This window comes from Gekko japonicus, unplaced genomic scaffold (genome assembly GCF_001447785.1).
Source record: "Gekko japonicus isolate JY-2015 unplaced genomic scaffold, Gekko_japonicus_V1.1 scaffold51, whole genome shotgun sequence".
Classification (NCBI taxonomy): domain Eukaryota; kingdom Metazoa; phylum Chordata; class Lepidosauria; order Squamata; family Gekkonidae; genus Gekko; species Gekko japonicus.
Window position 1 is genome coordinate 1,249,018 of NW_015172004.1, and position 19,047 is coordinate 1,268,064.

At 43.3% G+C, this 19,047-nt stretch overlaps 1 protein-coding gene across 1 annotated transcript in view; it reads right to left on the reverse strand.

Annotated features, from left to right (window-relative positions):
* The window catches only part of ZNF385B (zinc finger protein 385B), a 270,256-nt gene that overhangs the window by 9,890 nt on the left and 241,319 nt on the right, over positions 1 to 19,047 (reverse strand). Inside the window, exon 5 of the mRNA XM_015420146.1 lies at positions 4,559 to 4,816. Coding sequence (XP_015275632.1) covers positions 4,559 to 4,816 — 258 coding nt within the window. The remainder of the gene's footprint in view (positions 1 to 4,558; positions 4,817 to 19,047) is intronic.

Sequence of the window (19,047 nt, forward strand, 5' to 3'; positions counted from 1 at the left end):
CTTCCCCCCTCCCCCCCAGCCCCCCGCAAAGTTTCAAGAGGTTTTTTGCCATTGACTTCAATGGCCCCATTGGTTATAATGGACCCGAATTTTTTCGGGATTCCCGAATTTTTTTGGGATTTTTTTTTTGGGATTCGGAAAAACGCATAGGAAGCCATTTCGGGATTGCAAAAGCCGAAAAACGTTATTTTCGGCTTTTTTCGGTTCGGGATCCCGAAATGCACATCCCTATCCTATACCACACTTTGAGAGAAGGAGGGGATGGGTTTTTCTATAGGGATGCAATTACTGAACGGGCAGCAGCACATAATACCATAATCAAATCTTTCTGCATTGGAGGCATATGGGAAAGTCCCACATATTTAATAGCATCAACTCTGGACATAAAGGAAGAAAGTATCCTGTAATGATGTAGATTTGGTCTCGAATGGTATTCCAGAACTTGTAAATTAAGGGACAATGCCACCAGCAATGTAAAAAAGAGCCCGATGTGCCACACTGTTTCCAACAGAGAGGGGAGTAGGACGGGTTGATATGGTATAGTTTTGTAGGGGTGAAATACTGGCAGGCCATGATTTTAAAAAATTGGGTTTTAACATTAATCACCTTGGACTGGATAATATTGGATCTCCAAATCATCTTCCAATGAGCTTCTGTTATATGGGTAGAACCATCCCTGCGCCAAGCTTGCGTGCAAGTAGGAAGAGGAGAGCCTTGTAAGGAAATCAAGATTTTATATAAAATGGATATTAATCCATGGGAAGCCCTATGTTCTTGTAAGAGTAAACATTCAAAGTCTTTAAGGAAAGCTCTAAGTTTGCTATTTCGTAATAAAGAGTCTAACAAATACTTAATTTGAAGGTATTGATACCAGGGCAGTGTTTTTCCCATTGTATGTTCTGGAGATTGCTTATCCTAAGCACTGCTATTTCTGATAACATCTACAAATCATGTAAGTTTAGAGGACCTACAGATTTCAAAAGAATTACGATGAAGCCCGGGAGAAAACGAGGGTTGGCCAAGAAAGGTGATGAGGGGTGAAATGGGGAGAGTGAATTTTTTGCATCTGCTGTCCCAGATTTGTCAGTCTTACTTCTTGTTACTTACAAGCTGAATTTCCATTTTTCATCCAGGATCGGACCCACCCCATGCATTCTGCATTTACTTCTGAAGAGGGCCATCCCGCCTCCCGACATGCACCTCACAGAGCCTTCCTTTAATGCGCAATGACATTACGTCATCACATTGTCAAAAAGAGGCTACTGCTGCCTCCTGGCCCCTGGTGTGCAAAGAGCAAGCTTCCCTCCGAGGACTGTCGCTGGAGGTTCCTGGCTGTGTGGCCATGGTGATAGCAGAGGGTTCCGGGAGGAACTAGGAGGCGAGCTGCTGTGCGAGTGCTTCTGTCCAGATTTGACCCCTTCTAGTTGCATAACCTTTTGCATCCACCTCGTCTTGGTGAGACCGCTGGCAGTGGTGTCCTCAGCAAGAGGACAGCGACACAGTAGGGTGGGGGCTCCGTCTGCTGCATGTCTCTTCTTTTTTCTGCTTCCCCCCCACTGCACACAGGACAGGCACTGTGAGATTATAATGGGGACCACCATCCTATATTAAGAGAAGTGTGAGATTATGATGACAGACCTATTTCTGGCTGGTGGAGGAAGAGCAATGCCTCCTTTTTTCTTGCTTCTGCTACAGCCGCCTTGAGGAGGGGGGTGGGGGTGCTACTGGGGGAAAAAGAGGCGGGGGGGGGCTTGTGTGCAACTGAAACCTCAGTGAAGTTTAATTCATATACAGAAAAAGAGTCACATTTGGGGAGGGGGGTGTATGTGAATAAAAAAAGAGAGAGAGAGTCTATGGCTTGAGCCAGGTGGGAAGGAGAAGGACCGCCAGCGAGAAGTCATGCTCGGAGGGGAGAGCCCCTTGGCTCGCCCAGGCCCGGCTGTGAGGAGGAGGAGGAGGAGGCGGCGGCAGCAGGAGTTGGAGGAGAGGAGCCGGGTGGTGAGGAGCATGGAGTGGGTGCTGAGCATGGCTGCTGAGGAGGACTTGTTTCACAAGAGTCTGGGTGCCACAGCCAAGAGGATGGAGTCTGCCTTTCGCTTGCCCCCAGGGCTCAAGCTGGCCACCCACCAGCTGCAGCCTCGGCCATGTGAGCCCCACCAGGCGGCTTCACCCCTTGGCGGCCACAAGGCTGTTGATGAGGAGGTGGTGCTGCAGGAAGGCACAGTGTGGCACTGGTGGCCTGCTGGGCATCAGGTTTGGGCCGAGTGGCCCAAGCTGTAATGCAGTAACATTATGATATCATGACATTGTTAAAACACACACACACACACACACCGGGAGCTTCAGGGAAGAGAAGGGGGAGAATGAAGAAAAACCCCCACAAGTACGTGAAAACCTACCCCCCCCAAAGGAAAGGAGCTTCATGAATGGATAATTGCATGGAGAAGGCAACATGAAACCTTGCTGCCAGTTTTGTAGCAAGCTGTTGGGATGCAAGCAGCCAGCACCTCTTTGGCTTTTACACAAAGCTCTCACTATTGCTAGAGGGAGGGAGAGGGAGGAGGCGGCGCCAGAACGAAAGGGGGGCTTGATACAGCTGCTGGCTCAGAAGCAGCAGCACAGAGAGAGCTCATCTCTTCTCTTGCTTCTGATCGGGTCTGTGAGAAATATTATGAACAACAGAGGCGATAATCACCCCTTGACCCAGATAAGGTGAGTGGTTCTCTGGCTCCGGATCTACCATTTCTCCCCCGCCCACCCCACTCCCTCCCTCTCTGCTACCCGTCACAGCCACCTGCCTCCAAAGCAAGCCTGAACACGCAGTCTAGTACTTCTTTACTCAAGCCACAGAAGTCCCGCTGAAGCCCCACATGTGCACACACAAACAAGTCTTGAAGACTGCAACCACTGGAACAACCGGAGCGGGGAGGGCAGGTGAACATGGGTCACTGATGACCTAAAATGGCAGCATGGCAGGAAACTGAATTCAAATACGGGAATTCCTCACTGGAAAACTGCAAGTTAATATCTGAAGGGGGAAGAAAACATTGCAGAAAAAGGGAATTCGGAAAACGCGGGGTAAGGGGGCACTGACTTTGAATCTACTCTTGGGGAGGCAAAATGTTCAGTGGAAAGTTTTGCACAGTTTGATTATTTAAGAACGCTTATTTGGGGTTTTGTTCTTGTGCGAAAATGGTCTTTGTTGACTGGCAAAATGAGGAGTAAAGAGTGTATGTTTTATGGAGTTTGTTCCCATCATAAGGGGACAGAAAGAACATATGGCCCTTTATTGTCACTGTTCTATATAAAAATAAAGACTCAAATACTATTTAAGGAAAAAGATTCATGGGCATAATTATATTTCTTCTGCAGAAACAAAAAAGTATATTTTTAACAACATCTATTTTCCCAATGTTTTTTAAAAAATCCTACGCCAAGTAGCAGATGTGAGTCCAACACTCACGAAGAAGCAGGAGAGCTCTGCGCATAAACTTTTGGTTACCTGCCGCATTCCACTCATGCATGACTTGCCCATCTGATGAACTGGGCAGTAGTCCATGAAAATCACAATACATTTATTACTCTTCTAGGTACCACAGAACTCAATTGGTTTTGCTATGACAGACAGATGTGACTTCCCCTTTCCAGAATTCACTATAAAAGCTTCCTCGACCAAACTGAATTCAATGCAGCTTCTACAGTCACTGTGGATGTAAAATTTGCCATGATTCAGATTCAAGTCCAGTAGCACCTTAGAGACTGATAAGAGTGACTACAGCTTGGAAGTAAGCACCATTGAATAAAATGGGACTTACTTCCAAGTAGACATGCTGATGATTGCTGGCTGCACTACAACAATGCAGGAGCCATTTCGGGAATGCCTTTCAGTTGATCGACTCCTGGTTCCAGTTTAAAATATTACAGGCACAGTTCCCATCATCCTTTCCAATGGTGCTGGCCCTTGTGATAGAGACCATATGTAAATGCTCCTTTACAGCCAGTGCTTCATATCTCTGGCAATAACAGTGAAAGCATGCGTGTACATCTCAAGAGTATTTTTTTCATTTTAACCTGGCACGTGTTGTTTGTGGGGGGCTTTCCAGCTTTCCACAAGGTCTTCGACATTTAAAACAAATCTAAAAGGGCCACCCTGAAATTTCATAGTGAAAACAAGTATTCCGCATTCACATTAAAACACATGTTTTCTTAAGAGTCAGTGTAAAATATGGCTGCCAAGAAGCTGAGCGAAACCATCAGTTTAGCCTTATATTCATTGAAAATGGCTTTACTAAGCTTCTAATAGATGTCTATTTCAATATAACCAGATGATTAAAGCCTTTAATAAACAGCAGAATCTATGCTTCCTATGTTGACTTTAGGCAGGATGATAGTAATTGCTGTTGTATCCTGCAAATAAAACATTCGTTCTTTTTCGGCGAAACACTGAAGACAAATAGTTACACACACCGTAGTGACTAAATGCCAATATGTGTTAAGTACAGTCCCCCTCCCCCGAAAAATACAGTTACGCATTTAGTTATTTCTGGTAGATACTTACCCGTGTTATGGGCTTCTAGCTGTGAAAGGGAGTTCACAGCCACTTTGCATAATGAACAGTAGAGCAGTTTTTTGGCTTTCTCCTCTTCTGACTCAGAAACAGCATTAGTCGTTCCATTTGTGCTCTTGGAGGAAGTTGATGGCAACGGTTTCCCCACCGTGGCAGCTGATGATATAGAGCCAGACAGAGGTATAAAGGGGACCACTTCAACATTTGGAAGCTGACTTGAGCCATTTGCTTTCAGGTTTCCCCTGTCTTCTGAAAGATAACCAGAATGTTCGGCTGTCATGATATTTTCTAATTCAATGATAAGCTTTCACATCAACTCTACCAATGACTGGGAGGCATCTTTATATGGCTATTTATTCTGAGTTAAGAACTCCTTTCTTCAGTTTAGTATTTTACTCACCCTATTGATGAACAAACCCAAGAATGAAGGCAAATAGAAGCAGAGCCCCTGGATAACTAGAGGCTTTTCTTTACTTCAGCTTGTGGTCTGGAAAACTGGCTAGGGCCCCAGTCACATGGGCCGGATATCGCGAGGGGGAGGCGTGGCAAATTGCCCCGGCGCACTTTGATCCACAAATATGCGATCAGACATGCTGGCGGCACACCACAGACTCCTTCCCTTGGCACTGGTGCGTAAACGAGGGGCCGGAGGGGAAAGCCGCACACCAGCGCGATCACACCGCAGGAGTCCGAAGGCAGCCCTTGGCAAACTGTTTGCCAGTACTTTGGAGGTACTACTTTTTTATCGCGCGTTTTCAGCGGTAAGCCACGGGTTGGCCACGGGTGCGCTCCACTTCCCAGATGTTGGGGTGTGATCGCGCATGGATAATCCGCCCACCACCCGTGGCTCTCCTGCGGCAAATTCGCCGTGTGAACAGGGCCCAGGTTAAATTACTCCATTTTAGGCAGAGTTTGGTGGCGATGGAAAGTGCCATCAGATTGCAGCTGTTTTATGGCAACCCTGTAGAGTTTTTAAGGCAGAACAAGATGGTTTGCCATTGTCTGCCTCTGTGCAGCAACCCTGGACTTCCTTGGTGGCCTCCCATCCAAATCTACAGCCAACCCTGCCTAGCTTTTGAGACTGGGCTAGGCTAGACCATACAGTTCAGGGCAAGAGTTTGACAGCACTCACATTTCATAGCAAGTAAATGAAAATCAGGGCTCTATGCTTGATGATGTACAATAACCAGCACATATATTCATGCTCATGCAGAACAGACCTCAAAATGCTACAAGAAATGTAGAAAGAACTATCTTGAGAGAAGGATTCTCAAGAGAAAGGTTCTCAGTTGATGTTACTGCTGTGACCGACAAACTGCCCTCAGGAGGATTCCAGAAGCCAGGTCTACTGCCTGCTGTTTTCCATGGGTGGTAGCCCTCGACTCTGGATGGAGAACAGGTTTACTGATACCCAATAATCCCAAACCTGAAACATTTACCCCAAATGGATTTTTGAAACACTGCCTATTCCCCCCTCCCCAAATATCAGAAAAAACTGCTCTTTCTAAAATAATGAAATGAAATTAAAGTGCAATTTTTGAAAGTGCACAACCTCAGTGATGGGTGAAACTCTGCTCCCTGATATTTATACTCTAGTCACTACTTACACATTTCCTTTGCAAGCCAACAGGAAAAAAAAGATGGCTTCCCCCCAAAAAATTCTAAATTGGGTTTGCAAGGTCACCATAGATTTATTATTTATTTATTTATTATTCTCATTTGTATCCCGCCCTCCCTGCAATGCAGGCTCAGGGTGGCTCACAGTCTATGACATCTTTGCAATGGGATTATCTTTGGGACCTGCTTGTGAAGTTGGTCTCTTGGGACCAGGCCATTGCTCTATAAAGTACAGTGTCATTTAGAAAACCTCAGCTCAATTTCAGCTACCGGAAAGGAGGAGAGACTAATAAGTTAAAATAACCAGGGTTTGAGGCTATACTAAGAGTAACTGGCTGCTTGATTTGATGACTGCGAGCCATGCCCTGTAGGTGCAAAAGCAGTACATATGTTCATAATTGTTTTGTTAGCAACTATGAACCATTTTAGGTGCAAGGGTGACCAAACCTATAATAAAGAGCAAGTAGGAAAAATTTATAACTCTCCTTCCCCATGAACTGTCTCATCGTAAATGCTACACATAAGTGAAATGTGGCACAAATCAACACATTAAATGTGTACAACAGTTTGCTAGTTTAACTAAACAAATAATATTCCGATGTTGAGAATAGCAGTGTGCAAAAAAAATAATCATTATTTTTCAGGTTTGAGTATATTGAACCCGAAAAATATTGCTATTTTCCGACATTTCCAAATCACAATATCAGTATGGCATTGGGATTAGGAAAATTTTCGGAAAGCCTGAATTGTTTTTTGATCCATTGTTCCCTATAGGGACCAAGTGTGGCAGTGGCATGACTCAGCAAGTGAACTCAGACCTCGTGCTCCCACTGTAATACTAAAGTAGTGGCAGGGCTTGGAGGAGTAGGCATTTAAAGAGACCATACCTTCTTAGTTCTTAGCCGAGTCACACTGCCACCACGGCAGGGCTTGGAGGAGAAGGCATTTAAAAAGACCGCACAATCTCTTTAAATGCCTTCTAGATATAGCTGAATGCAACCAAATAAAAGCTACCCCACCCCAGCTTTTTTGGGGTCAGCTATATCGGTGGCCAAATACAGCTCTGATCTGCATTTGGTTTTTAAATACCCAAAAAGCCCTGACCTGGATAGGCCACGCAAGCTCAATCCTGTCAGATCTTGGAAGCTAAGCAAGGCTAACCCTGGCAAGTATTTGGATGGGAGACCTCCAAAGAATACCAGGGACGAGAAGCAGAGCAGGCTATTGAGCCACTTTTCTGAACATCTTCCATGTCCCAATAGGAGTCGCCACATACAAAAATACCACCCTACACACAGGTAAAGTATTTTGGGGGGTATTTTTCCAGCTCAAATAAACCGAACACACAGCCCTAGTTGAGAATCAAGCCAAGTTGTTTTTAAAATTAGCATTTTGGGACCCAAGGCCAGACACTTGATACTAGAGAGTGAAAATTTAATAAAATGCATGCAAGTGATTGTAAAAGTATATTTTAATCACAGTATAAGGGTGCGTTCAGACAGACAGCTAATCCCACCATTATGCCAGCTCAAATTTGATCCCGATCTTTTAAATCCATCCTTGCACAACCAGACATCCCCTGGGGGAATCGCCTTACCGTGTGCTGCTTCTGCTGTGGATTGTCTAGACGGTGTCCACTGAATGAGGCATGCGGGCGGTGGCTTTTTTTAAAAAAACAAAATTTTGCGCATGCGCATAGGCATAATATTGCATCCTTGGTTATTCGTGCATGCGCAGAATCAATATTTTATATTGTGCGCTGGAATGATCAGACGGGGGAAAGTCCGCGAGTGGCCCGTTGAAACCGAAAACTCTAGGTTTAAAGTAGTATCTTTTTAGTACGGCTCCTAAGTACGGCAAAATGGGATGCTCATTTTCCCAGATGTTGATGCCTAGACATTACATTTAAAACCATGAGGCACCTGTGCCTCACGCGGATCTAAAGAGCTGTCTGAACACACCCAACGACTACAATTAACATTTACCCAGCCCAAATTCTCATTTGTTTGATTCACAGGGAATCTACTGAGCAACTTATATAAATATGCGAAATATCACCAAAGTTAGAAATATTGGATCATCATCAGCTTAGCTTTAGCCTAGCTGAACTGATAACTTCCGCACATAAATGAATACACGTATAAATGAAAACTGTCTCTCTATGGTGCTATTTTTCTACAAAGGCAGGAGGTGAAACGTTTTAGAGATTTTTTTAATATTACAGAATAGAATATAGTAATAAAGCAGCTATTGATGAAACATATAAAACTGTGTATCAGTTCTGCCTGTTTAGGAATATGTTCCAATTTTGTTTCATTAGTCTAATAATTTAATTAGCTTTTTTCTAACCTAAGACCAATGGCTCATATAAAGACAAATTTTGTTCTTCAGTCGCACAGTCGAGTCCGACTCTTTGTGACCCCGTGGACCACATTATGCCTGTCTTCAAAGACAAATTATAAACTCCCAAAATATTATAAATAAGCCACTAGAGCCAATGCAGCATAATGGCTAAGCAACTGAATTGTGAATTTTGTTATTATGTCTATTCTTCCATATGTGGCCTTACACCAGCCACCCCTCCCCAATCTACTTTATGGGTTTACTCTAAGAATTACAGAGATATCTACTTGAAGCAATTTGATCATTCTAACATGATATATAAATATAAAATATCAGCATCACAAAAAATACCAGAAAACAGCACAAAATTAACAACATAATCTGAAACAGAGTGATACCCTTCCAAATCCAATGAAGTTAATGGGGTTAGAAGGATGTAAACCCTGTTTAGGTTTGCATTGTAAATAATCTCCCTCCCCTTCATTACTTTATTATTATTGATCTAGATGCAAAACAGCTCTTGTACTAGTGGATGGCACTCTGATTACAGAAAGAATACAAGTTTTCCCGTTGAGTGTAAGCCCTTAAAACTGCATCCCATACCATTCCTGAGGGTTTCCAGAAGGAACACATTTTGGGGGTGGTATGGGAGAATGCAAAAGGCAGTAGAGGTAGGAAAGATCTGTTCTTTGGATCCAACACAAAGTAACAGCAAGAACACTCTGTAATTATAGTATTCTGTCTGTGGTTCTCCCACTTATCTTTTTGCTGCACTGTTATTTGCACTGATATATTTGCTTACATTTCGATAAATACAGATTAAAAAATGAAACAAAGTTAACCACTTTCCTCCTTCCCATCCAACAACACCCTAACTGGCCACTCCAAATGACAAGGACTTAAAACGTTCCCTCCCAAAAGAGTAAGAACGTCTACAACAGGGCTCCCCAACGTGGTGCCTCTGAGCATCATGGCACCCGCCAACACCTCTTCTGGCAGTCACCAAGTGTTTTTAGGAAGTGGGTGGGGCCAGGTAGGGTTTTTGCCTAACAAGACTTCTAACTAACTATTGGAGATCCGATTGGCTCTGCAGATTTTTTAAAATGTTGCTTTGGCAGGGCAACAGCAGCCACCACAGCACAAGGATCTACACGCTGTGTTACTGAAGTTAAGCTGTGGCAATCATTTTGTGGCTAGCTCCACCTCCTGCGGTAGTCACTTTGTGGTAGCCATTTTGTTGTCAGAATTCCAAGTATGTTTGCTGGCTCGAAATGTCTGAACTTAGAACACAAGACCAATTTTAATGGCTTCACCAATTCTCACTGGAGGTAATAAATTATCAAGCTGTGAATGCCACTTGCAACTGCATGTTCAAGTACCCAGCATTCTAACTGACAAAGCACTTTCACAAGCATTTAAGAATTCCTCTTAAAGCTTAGGCATATTCACTTGTTACCTTTGCCTCCCCCTATTCCCTCTGCTGCCTCCCCCCAATTAAATGTAAAATTGTACGTTCCTCAGGGGAGAGACCTGTCTTTGAGTGTTTGCTACTCTCTGAAGTACCATACAAATAAATCATTCATTATTTTACCAGCCAAGAGAAAACTATACAACGAGAACAACCAATTGACAGCAAACTTGCCAGGAATTAATAAGTTATTATCATATTGTCAGATGCAGAGTTTTGAAATATCAGTCAAACAAGGAAATACACACACTCACTCGCACACATTTTATAATACATGGTTCCAGACAAGAATAACTCTTTATGAATTTCTAATTAAACCAAGGAAAACAAACGGCATTCCAGACCATGACTATGTCAGGTGACATATTATGAGGAAGCCACCAAACATATCTTAGTTGTCCATGTGGGGAATACTTAAACAATATATACTGCTTATTACTTTTATAGTAACTTTCAGAGACTAAACTGTCATAGAATTCTCAACTTTTCCTAAAACGAATCCTATAAAGTAGATTAGACTGGGAAATATTTCCACCAGAACAGGAACTGAAGATCAAAGCAACTATTGTGATGTGTATCCTACCATTTGTGGACTGGAAATTTCTGGATTCCTCCTCCTGCCATAGCCCTCTGAGCCCCTTGAAATTCTGTCATGGAATTCAGTAGACTTTCAGTAACTGAGTACAAGGTAGGTCTGTAGTGGGAAAGGGGAGACTGGCAGAAATTGCTGGCCCCTCTTCCATACTGCCATTATTGGAGGACCTGTATGGTTGGACACATGTTGGTGGACCTGGCAGAATTTGGTACCAATAATAACAGATTTAGCATTTAGACAACAATGGTTGCCAGCCCAGCACTGGGAGTCAGCAGGAGCTTTACGGAGGATGTACACATAGGCAGTGCATCAATGCCATGACATCACTTACGGCGCAAACCTGGGACATCATTATATTGGTGTGATGCCCTAGGATCTCCCAAAATTCTATGGTAAAACCACAGAAATTTTTTGGGGGGCAGGGATCCTAGAGCACTGCATCAATGCAATGACATCACTTCTGGCTTGATGCCAGAAGTGATGTCATGGTGTCAGCACAATGGTGATCTCCCGTTTTTTTTTACCACTGGAACCAGAGCCGCCAGACAGCCCTATAACTCATCATCAGTCTCGCTTCTACCAGGCTTTCTTTCTGTCACTTCAGGACCATGCAATTTTTTTTTAAAGCTATAAATTATGCACATCTGGCATCAGTGGTGGAAGCCAATACCCTGTTGCCCTGGTGCAGGACTCCTGATCTTGATGTGCTTCTTCAGAGGTCACTGCATATCAGCCGGACTACTTTCTTTGATGGTGCAGCAAGTCTGAGCATCAGAACTTTCATTAGCTTCGAAGTTCTTATTTAGTAACTACACAGTTCTTAAGTACCTAATGACTATTTCAAATAATAAAATTCTACTTCTACAGAAGTCTACAGACTAACCAAGTTTTCTACAAAGAAAAAAAGTCAAACTCCTTTTGAATTCTCAGTTAAAAGAACCTCAGTTTGTTTTGAATTACTGAAAAAGAGAGCCCTCTAATTATGCATAGCTTTGGGCTGAGTGTGATAAAAAGTTCTATCTCTTATGTTGCTTAATTTTTTGGTCAGGACTTCTGCAGAAGTGGCTTTCGGACATTAATAGTTCAGTTACATATAGATTCAACAGCAGAGTCTCTGTTTAAGAAGAAGGAGAAGAAGAGATTGGATTTATACCCCGCCCTTCACTCAGAGTCTCAGAGCGGCTTACAAACTCCTTTCCCTCCCCCTTCCCACAACAGACACCCTGTGAGTACGTGAGAAGGTGTGGCTGAGAGAGCTCTTTCCAGAACTGTCCTTGAGAGAATAGCTCTGACAGAACTATGGCTTGCCAAAGGTCATCCAGCAGCTGCAAGTGGAGGAGTGGGGAATGAAAGCTGGTTCTCCCAGATTAGAGTCTGAACACTTAACCACTACACCAAACAGATGCTTAGTCTTCCATTTGTGTTTACAATGCTAGCAATATTTCAAAAATGATCATTAAAAAATATAAACTCAAGAAGGGTTGAGTTGTTTCTCATCACAATGAGGAGTTGTTTTACAAATTATCTGCTTTTAAAAAAGTTAATCAAATATTATAACAGAAATCAAGTGGTCCTTTCAAGGCTTGAGCGAAATCTGTGTAATACTTTTTATTAGGACCAGTGAAATTGACATAAAAAGTTGTGACACTGTCCAGCTGGTGTTACAAAATTTAAAAAGACAGACGGGTAGAAGGCATATTTCTCAGGCCATGATGTTAACAGTCTAACCTTGCACGACATCTTCTGTGAGATGCAAGAAGGCAATTAGCTTAACTTTATTGCTGAGGTCGAGTTATGGCATGGTCTCTGGGAAGCTATATTCAAATCTATGTCCTCCATTCCTTGTTCTATCACTGAAGTACAGAAAAAACATTCAAATCTATCTTGTTACTCTTTAAGACTAACCAAGTTTATTTCAGCATGAGCTTCTGTGAATTAAACCTCGCTTCTTCAGATGCATAATATAAAGACTGTCTCACCAACATTTATAACCACGATTGGGGGGGGGGAGTTGTGGCCTGTAAAGGGTTTTTTTTGTAAATCATTCAAAATGAATCCATATGTAAGGGGATGGAATGGATAGTGACTGTTACACTATAGAAATGACGAGAGAGATCACAAGCTCAAGCCTCTGATGGTGTTCAGTTACACAGAGAGAAATCACAAGTCTTCAAACAGGTCCCTTCCAAGAAGATTCAGTGGTAAGCTGAAGACAGGGAATACAGTATGATACAGCATAACGGTATGATTACAACATGATAAGAAAAACCTATTAACATCTCCAAAGGGAGGGTTATACTGAACTGTTCATGTGATCAAAAAAAAAGGAGAAAAACTCAACCCTACATGAGAAAGGTGACCAAAATGGTTGAGGCAAAGAAAAAGAAACTAAAATATAGCTACGCACAGAGTGCTAATGTACAAAGTATCATATATAATTTAATTATACACTCAAAAGTGCTAAACTATCATTTAAAAACCACAATTCTATGGTTCTGCATAGGAGTACCCTAATCTGTCCCTTATATATAAAGCCGTAGTCGCGTCCAACGTTCGAATGCGCACCAACAGTGTTTGGACGCTTGAACTGTCCCTCAGAAGCTTCCCTAGCTTCCCCTATCCATTGGCTGCGTCGCCTAAGTCCCACCTCAGAACACGGATGCTGTAGCCCTGCCTCTGTGCCCGGTCCCCTCAGAAGAGAGTTGAAGTCTGGCAGCGGCGGCGACAACCCAGCCACAGCATGCCCGTTTTCGGCCCTCCCCACCCCCGTTTCCAGACCCCCCCCCCCCCAGAAGCCTCTCGGAGGCCAGGAGATCTACTTCCTCTTCAGCAAGGTGATTAAACTGAACCCGGACCCCGCCAGCGTCCAGAGGCAGCTGCTGTTTTCCATGCTGGTGGCAGAGGAAGCCCCGCATAACCAGCTGCTGTTTGTAGTGGTGAGTGAACCTCTGCCTGGGGCCGGAGGAGAGTGTGAGAACATGGGGTTTGCCTATCTGGACCTGCGGGGAACTTGCGTCCTGCAGCATAATCTGCCAGTTGTCAGTTCCCCTGATCCCAACACTAGCATTGGTCTGCTGAGAGTCTCCGTGGAGTCCGTGGCTGCCCTGTGCTGGGCGGGCAAAACAACAAGCAGCGAGGACGTATAACTGGAAGGGTGCCAAGCACGGAACAGAACACATCCTAGGGCCAAACTCAACCTAACCCTGGGATTGCGGGGTGGGGTGGGTCGTGGGATGTCATTTCCGACAAAGGGAGAAAGAAGCCAACCAATACACTTTCCAAATCCTTAAAAAAAAACACCTTTCCCTCCCGCCTGCCCGGGAAGCCTGACGGCAGGTAGAGACTTTCATGGCACACCCCCAAGCTTTAGCGCCCCCCCCTCTCTACTCCCACACTATCGTCCTTTCTCTCTCCCCACCTCTTTCTAACTTTCTTTCTCCCTTCCTTCCTGTCTTTCTGAATTCCTTCCTGTCTTTCTTCCTTCCACCCATCCTTCCTACCTTCCACCCACCCACCCTACCTTACTAGGGCCCATTGTCTTCATCCACAATGGGCTTTGCTCCCTAGTCGTAATATAAAGACAAATGTCCAATCATATAACAGGTTAAAAGGTACAAATTATATCCATATACAAGAAGCAGTACCCAGGGTTTGTTGGTTTTTCCTGGGGGAACATGCCAGAACAGAGTTCTGGAACCTCTTCAACAAAATTCTTTTTAAAATGTTTTAAACTTCATTAAGTTTCAGTATACAGATTGAAAACTTCACTTTCCTGTTGAGAGTTCCAGCACCTCTTTTTGCAGAAAAAAGCCCTGCCAATACCAGTATGAAATATTGTACATCTTGATGAGTTGCCCATGTTGCATCTCAAGAATATTTATCACCACTTATTCCATGGGTGAACATCTCAGTGTGAGTAAGGTCCATTCTTTGTATGATGAGTTTTATGTATATTTTTGTTAAATTTATGGAGGGCTCAGTTTGAATTTGACCACTGAGGAAGGCTTTTAGTTGAAACGGATTTGGTATTGGTTCTTGTATATGGATATAATTTATACCTTTTAGCCTGTATTCACATGATTGGACATTTGTCTTTATATTAGGATTAGGTACTCATAAGCAAAACCATAGGATTGTGGTTTTTAAATGATATTTTAGCAATTTTGAGTGTATAGTTAAATTATACATGATATTTTGCACATTAGCACTACGTGCATAGCTATATTCGACTTTCTTTTTCTTTGTCTCAACCTTTTTTGTTATCTATATACTGAACTGCTACGAACTATAGTGAGCTAGGAAAACCAGGTCTCTGTTTTTACCTAGATGAGATGTGGTATTTAATCTTTTGATGAGTTCCATTTCAAATTCTTCTTTTGAAGGGTTCCCTCCCCCCGCCCCGGGACAGTGAGTAAGATTTGCAACAGAATGGGAAGATGAAAATGTTCCTCCACAGGTTTCTGAATGTTGCATTTTTGATGGCAGATTTATTCTGTCCCGTATTTATTTATTTAAAACATTTTTATCCCACCTTTATGTACAATTAAGGTTCTCAAGGTAGGAAACAGTTGAAATAATTAAAAACCATTTTTAAAAACAATACATATACCTGTTTGTCCAATGTAGATAGTGGAAGGGCATTGTTGGTACATGAAGGCATATATTAAATTGGATGATGTGGAAGTGGATGAGCCCAAGATGGTATAGCTGATGTTATTGGATTCCATGACAGTATTGCCTGAGTGTATATAGGGACAAAAGGAAGAAGTCATGACTACAACTTGAATGGAATTAGGTTCACAGTAGATTCCTGTTTATCACACAGATTTCATGTTAGATGGGGCCTGAATTTAGGGACAATTAAGGTATGGTCTGTGGGCCTCAGCTGATCTACTGAGGCCTACCTCCAGAATAGGCTTACTAGGCCCGTGCTGAGTGTGGGCAAGAGATCTCCCTCTGCCACTGCCACTGGGTGCTTCCCTGTCACTGGTGGGGAGAAAATGGCGGGAAACCAGAGAGGATATTGGCAGTATCCTGATGAGGTGATGCCACTGCCTGTGCACCTGGAAGTGAGGTCAGTGCGTCATTGGGAACACTCTGGCATTTGGCTGAAACTCTTATTTATATTTTATTTTATTTATTATCCGATTTATACCCCGCCCTCCCAGGCAAGGGCAGCTTACAAATGCCAGAGTGTCTCCTGGTGATGCACTGATGTCATTTCCAGGTGCACAGGGAGTGATGTCAGTGCATCACTGGCTATGCCATTATGTTACTGCCAAGGACCCCCATTGCTGGTAAATCTCCCTGTTGGTGGCCTCAGGAAGTTGTATGCCACTATGGATTCCTATTTGGGGGGAAAGTGGGGCATACATAAATAAATAAGACCATACTGCTGCTATAGATTTGTTCATGAACATTATTTGATAACCAAAGGGAGGATTTGAAAAGGGTAAATAAAACATGCTTTTTAATGCTCAATAAAAGTCGATCTTTCACTGCACTGTATACACAATATCAGGCATATTCCTTCCTGGGAAATATATAGCCTTGTAACTAAACTGATATAAATGACCAGGTTCCAACATACCTGAGAGACCATCTCCACTGTTAGGTCTGATTATGGCTAGAGATGGGCACAAACTGTGAAAACACAGTTCAGTTCATGGTTTGTGACATGCCCTGTTTGCGAACCATGGACCATCACAAATGTTTTGTTGCCTTATGAACTGGTTTAGTTTGTGAGATTCGTGGCCCAGTAGAACACCTCCCCTGGTGTGCTAGAGACATCAAACTTGCAGGGGATCTCTGTCTGCTTGCCCTCCAAGTTTGATGAGGATTGGATTTACGGGGTCCAAGATATGACCCCTCCAAAGAAGGTGCCCCCAGGAAAGTGCTTTCTGGGGGAATGACCACCTGCCATTTCCTGTAGGGGACCTCCCCGGATGCTCTTCTACATGCCCTCCAAGTTTGAAATTTTGTAAACATTTTGACTCCAAGTTTGAAATTTTGTAAACATTTTGACTGAAGCAGTCTGTCTGGGAATGTATCCACTTACAAATTGGCACAAACCTCGATGAATGTCAAAGTTCGTGGAAAGTTTGTGCTGGGCACCCTGCTGCAAACTTGATTTTGCAAACCACAAACAGGGCAACATTTGTGATGAATTTTGCTTTATGGTTCAGTTCATGCCCATCCCTAATCCTGGCCTATATTGCTATCTTTTTATCACCTATCATCATAGGATTTTAAAGTACACAGAAAGACATCATTCTTGATGGATGTGCCTCAGCTAAAGAATCCTGTCACCCTGGAAACTCACCAAAGGCTGAGGGCCAGTACTTACATTAAACTATAATTACTACTCATCTGTGTTCTATTCGATGCTGTTCCAGTCACGTAGACATGTAGAAACCGTGAGTGTACAGAGAAGAGAAATCCACATGACCATAAGAGACCAGACTTGTAATACTGTCAATGTGGCCTAGATGTTCTGGACATGCTTCCTGGTACCTTTTGGATAACTAGCAGGCCTAGATTCCCAGATTCCATTTAAATAAAGAAAAAACTTTGCATGATTAAATCCTGCTGGTAAAAAAATTGCTTCCTCTAATTCTTTCACAACATTTGTGTAATTACCCAGATCACACACAACTAGTAGGCGATTCAACAATTAATGTGCTTGCTTTGCATAATTAATACATTTGCTTACCAAGTCAAGTAAGCCATCAATATTTGGAAAACAGAAATATGGGAACCTGATAGATGGAGTGTGTGTGTGCGTGTATAAATTAGGGTGGTATTTCCTCTGTAACCCTTCTCCTCCTACATAGATTTATGTTCCCAGAGTGGCCCTGGAAAGAGACACAGTAGCCATAATATAAGAGCGAGGCTGGAATATTTCCCAGCAGTAGTGTAAGATCTGTTTTCAAAATTTCAAATGGCTTTGGCTAACAAGGAAACAGTTGAAACTGGCCTAGTTTTCATACTTGTATTGGATGATATGACTTTATCATACCTTTACCCACCATTTGCTTTAGGGATGAGGTGGGCTGGTAAACAAGATCAAATGCATAATTCCAGACAATATGAAACTGTATTGAACAGACAGCAACATTTTTGGAGTTCAGAGTCTGGGGCTAACTTTTTAGATCCCTGCTTATGTGAAATAAAATTTAAACTGACACATCTTCTGTCTGTCTGAAGTCATTTCTTTGTTCCATGGTGGTAGAAAGCACTGTCAAGTCACAGCCAACATGGCAGCTATGATGGCCCCATCCGCTTCCCTCCCTCAGAGACAAGATTTTCCCTCTGTTTTTCTTTCCCTTTTACTGACTGAGTTGCCTTAATGACGTGTTTTCTTCTTTGCTGAAGAACTCTGGCTGTCCCACCCTGCCACAGTATAATATTTTGGTTGTTGGCTCAGTCCAGGAACCTGAGGGAAAAAGCGGGAGCTCCCTTTAACTTAAACAACTTAAATGGCACCCGAGGTGTTTTGAAATTCAAAAATAACAAAATATTTTATTTAACATAGAGGGAAAAGGTCAGGTGAAATTGGGTTGAAACTTCTGAGGTAAAACCAGTACATGCACAGACTTTAGTTCTTATGTCTCAGACTAATGAGAGTTTCTTAAGCTTTTCCCAGTGACTTAAATTTTTGAGAGGCTTTTGTTCCAATGTTTTCCCAAACATTTCAGTACACTTTCTATGAGTAATCTCTAACTCTTTTGGTTTCCAGAAGGCTGGTGCACTCTTTCCTGTTCCCAAACCCCTTCTCTTGAAACAAGAGTCCCTGTCTTGAGGTTTTAACTGACTCTTAAGGTTTCCAAAGGCAGTTTCTAACCACACCAGACCAGGGATCTCTGCACTAACTCCCTGTTTGACTGGGTAGGGTATTTTCTTCTCTGTTTAGAAGATCTATCCCCTTTCCTTGGCCCGAACGGGAGTCTTCACCTACTTCTCAAACTTCCTTGTCAACTTTTTCCTAGTTCCCCTGTCTGTGTTAAAACTACTCTCAGCTAAGGCTGAGATCAGACTGTCAGTACTCAACTCAGTCAAGGCAAAACTGTGACTGAGGGCGATTTCTCACGGGACTTTTTCCCGCGATGAAGCGCGGTGAAGCCTCTCTTTCCTCCGGAGCATCTGGTCGGTTTCACACAATTTGGCTCGATGCTTCCTTTTGGCCCGGGGCTTCCCTCATTTGCTCCGCATCAGCTGAAATCCTCAAATCCCAGGATTTTCTGTTTGCTTCACGGGTGACTGAGCCCTCCCCCCTCCCCCCTCCCCACTTTTTCCACGCCCATTAGCCCACCTCCTCTTTTTTTTGTTGTTTAAAAGATTGGTGTCGTTATATCGGCACATTGCAGGAACGAAATTAAGGGCAGCGGGATCAGGGGCGGGCTGCCTGCGGCCTCGTGGTTCTCTCGCTCGGCCGATCGGCCAGTCGGGCCGCCACAG